The sequence below is a fragment of the Myotis davidii genome, unplaced genomic scaffold (assembly GCF_000327345.1).
Source record: "Myotis davidii unplaced genomic scaffold, ASM32734v1 scaffold93, whole genome shotgun sequence".
In the NCBI taxonomy this organism is placed as follows: domain Eukaryota; kingdom Metazoa; phylum Chordata; class Mammalia; order Chiroptera; family Vespertilionidae; genus Myotis; species Myotis davidii.
Window position 1 is genome coordinate 10,362,811 of NW_006292095.1, and position 3,618 is coordinate 10,366,428.

The 3,618-nt window shown below is 51.4% G+C and overlaps 1 protein-coding gene across 1 annotated transcript; it reads left to right on the forward strand.

Annotated features, from left to right (window-relative positions):
- The first annotated feature begins 1,865 nt into the window (after window positions 1-1,865).
- Window positions 1,866-3,480, forward strand: LOC102761787 (F-box only protein 31-like). Its single transcript, XM_015565274.1, is given in 2 exon segments — window positions 1,866-2,473; window positions 2,475-3,480. Coding segments are annotated over 2 exon segments (1,614 nt in total).
- Window positions 3,481-3,618: the final 138 nt, after the last annotated feature.

Here is a 3,618-nt window from a genome sequence, read left to right on the forward strand (position 1 = left end):
TCTACCAAGGAGAGCATGCAGGTTTTTCCACAGGGCCTCACGTCAGAGGAGTTCAGGGATGTTCTCTATATGACTACGGTGAAGGGCAGGATGAACAGCAGCAAGAGCCAGGAAAGTCAATCCTCCTTTCCTTTGCCCCCACATTCAATCAGTTGTCGAATCCTGCCATGACTAAGTTTTGCTTCTTCCAAGTACTTTCATGGCCAGTAACCTAGTTTGGGCCCATCACCCTCATGGGACTCTGCTAAAGCGCAGTGACTACATCTAACCAGACTTTTCACACAGTAGGTGCTCAACAAATACAACAGGGAATGAATCAACTGAATTACAAACCAGAATCAAAACCAGAAAATGTGTAACAAATAAAGCTGTAGTAATCACATTAGCATTGTCCTTCAATGTATTTAAGAAACAGCACTGCAGATTTCAATGGAGAAATCAAACTTGTTACATAATAATGCAAATATACATGGAGGTATACCTATTAAAATTCGTTGTTTGGAAAGCTGTCTGATGACATCAATAAAAGCGTTAGGTTGCTATTTGCTTCCATAAGATTGTTTTAATGGGAACATGTACAAAAAGTGTCCAGTTGTTCAATAAATTATTACTGAGTACCTACTATCTGTTAAGCACTATTGAAAGAGCTAAGAAAGCGAGTCCTCAGGCCGATGCTCTATCCACTGAGCCAAACCAGGGAGGGCTGGAAAATGTTTTGTCAGTTCCTCAACATGTTAAATCATAGAGGTACCATATGACCCAAAAGTTCCACTTCTAGGTACATACCCAAGAGAAATGGAAACATGATCACACAAAATGTTGTACATAAGGTTCATAGCAGTGTTATTCATAAGAGCCCCAAACTGGAAACAACCCAAATATTTATCAACTGATGAATGGGTAAACAAAATGTGGTATACCCATACACTAGACTATTATTCGCCAATATAAAGAAACAAAATACCAGGACATGATATAACATACATAAAACTTTAAAATGTTATGTTAAGTGAAAGAAACCAGTCACAAATGATAGGATATTATAACTGTATCTATGTGCAATGTCCCCATTGGCATATCCTTGGAGGCATATCCATACAAAAAGCAGATTAGTGACTGCCGGGGCTAAGGCTAGGGTGGGAGGACAGGGAGGGAGCCCTGGGAAAAGGAGGCTGTTGGAGTCCAGCCCCAGCAGGTCCAGGGGTTCCCAAAGGTGTGGACGGAGTCGGCGAAGAAGGAATGACACGGAGACAGCGTTCAGTTGATCAGCAGCCTAGCCAGGATCTCCAGCCAAGTTCTGTGTGTTATTGTCTTGTTACATCTGTATTTATACCACTTGATTTTAATCCTATCAATTTCTACTCCAAAGGTCAGGGCATTTCTTATCTCCATTCCAGGAAGTAAAGATTATATAGCTTAAGGGTGATTGTTCGTAGTTAAAGAGATTAACTACCCGCCTGGCATTTAGTTAAGGGGTTTTATTCCCTCCCTAACTTCACGGAAAAATCCCTACCTGGGGAAACAACCTTTCTCAGAGAGGTGACCTTGTTTAAAACACATAGCGCCAAGAAGGGGAGCAAACATATTAAGAACAGTATGCCATATACTCCAGGTCCCTTGAAACATATGCTGTGCAGATGTTTCTTCCCTGCAGCGACTGTGTCATGCAGCAAGGATAGACCGGCTTCTGGCAGGAGGCGAATATTAATGGGTATGGGTGTCTCCAGTTTTGCTCAAGTCCTATAATCGGCTCCTCTCTGAGGGGGCGTGGCTAGGCCCTGAGCGGGGCGTGGCTGGGCTTTTGGGCTGGAAGGTGCCAACTTAAAGTCGGGCTGCAGAGGTCCCGGCTGCTTACTGCGCCAGGCATGGAGGAGGAGTGCGCTTGCCTCTGCGGCCCGGGCCCTTCCCGAGGATGCCAGTGTCTCCAGCAGCGCCTGGGACCAGCTGCGATGGTGGCAGCGGACAGCAAGTCTGCCCCAGCCCCTGAAGGGCAGCACGTGGAGGCGGACATGGCGGCTTGGTCCTCCGCGGGGAGTGGAGGGATCAGGAGCCCCATGCCACCCCGGTCTCCCCCATGCTGCTCGCTACAGCACCTGCCTCCCGAGTTGCTGGTGGAGATCTTCGCCTCTCTCCCCGGCACCGACCTGCCCAGCCTGGCCCAGGCCTGCACCAGATTCCGCTGCATCCTGCACACCGACAGCATCTGGAGACGGCGCTGCCGGGAGGAGTACGGCGCCGTTGAAAACTTGAGGATCCCGGGGACGATGTCTGTGTCTTGTCGAGAACTCTATGCCAACTTGCTCCACCCATGCAGGCACCTTTTGGGATTGTGGCAGCCAGATAACTGGCCCTATGGAGGACTCTGCTGTATGTAGTGGTGGACGTACCTGCCTCTCCATGACCCCCGTGTGGATGACTCCATGCAGTTCAAGCCCGCGTTTAGAATTCGCCTGGCAGAGGGGAAATCGGCCACCGAAGTGCACGTATGGCCACCGAGGGCCCCACAGCTGCCACGTGCAGATTCGGAAGGACGGGCTCTCCACCCAGTGCAACCTGACGCACCACCACAGGATGCCTGGTGGGAGCCGAGAGGATTTACGCGGGTGGCTGCGGGAAGAATGGGGGCAGGCGCTCGAGCACATTTTCCTGGAGGACAGGCTGCAGTTCGTCCTGATGAAGCTCATGGACCATCAGTATGACGACTGCAGGAACTACCGCCGCATCTACCTCTCCCCGAGCCACCCGAAGGACCTCATCAGGCCAGGCCTCTTCAAAGGCACCCACAATGCCTACAACAGCCTAGAGGTTGTCATGCTCAGCTTCCATGGGAAGCATGCCAGGGCCACGAAGATCACGGGTGACCACCACGTCCCTGCTGGGCAGCAGATGCTAGACATCCACCTCAGGCACCGCCTCCAGCTGCCCGATGGTATCTTCAGCAACTTCAACAAGTACTCCCGCCTGGTCCAGGAGGTTCACGAGCAGGTGATCCAGGAGCAGCAGCAGCAGCAAGAAGACAGCACTGAGGACGGCGAGGGCCATGGCCGGCTGAGCCCTGCGCAGCCCAGTGTTGGGGAGTCCCGGGCTGTACCTTTGGAGGAGCAGCCTGTCCAGTTTGTCCTGCCTGCGGGCGTGAGCTCCAGTGACCAGAACTACCCCCGAGCCTGCAGGATGTGTTTCTATGGCGTGGGCATTGTTGCTCACTCTGGCTCCGCCTACCCCCAGCGCATCCCTGGAGCCTTCATCCTGTTCGATGAAGACCACTTCGGGTTCATGTGGCAGGAACCGAATTGCCTCAGCCTGTACAGCAGAGTCCAGGTCACTTTCCAGAATGCGGAGGCGCCATCCCCGCAGGCTTTCCAGGACATGCTGGAGAACATTCAGTCCCCACCGCCTGAGGGCGCCTTCCTTGCTCAGGGGCAACAGCGGGGAGAAGAGGCTTCAGAGGAAGAGCAGCTTCGTGCGCTTTTGGAGGTTTGACCTTCTGACCAGATTACCCACAGTCTTTTTTTTTTTTTTTAATTTTATTTTTTTATTACAAAGGTATTACATATGTGTCCATTTTTTCCCCCTGCCCAAGACAGTCCCCTAGCCTCCCCTATCCCCCAGTTTCTTCTG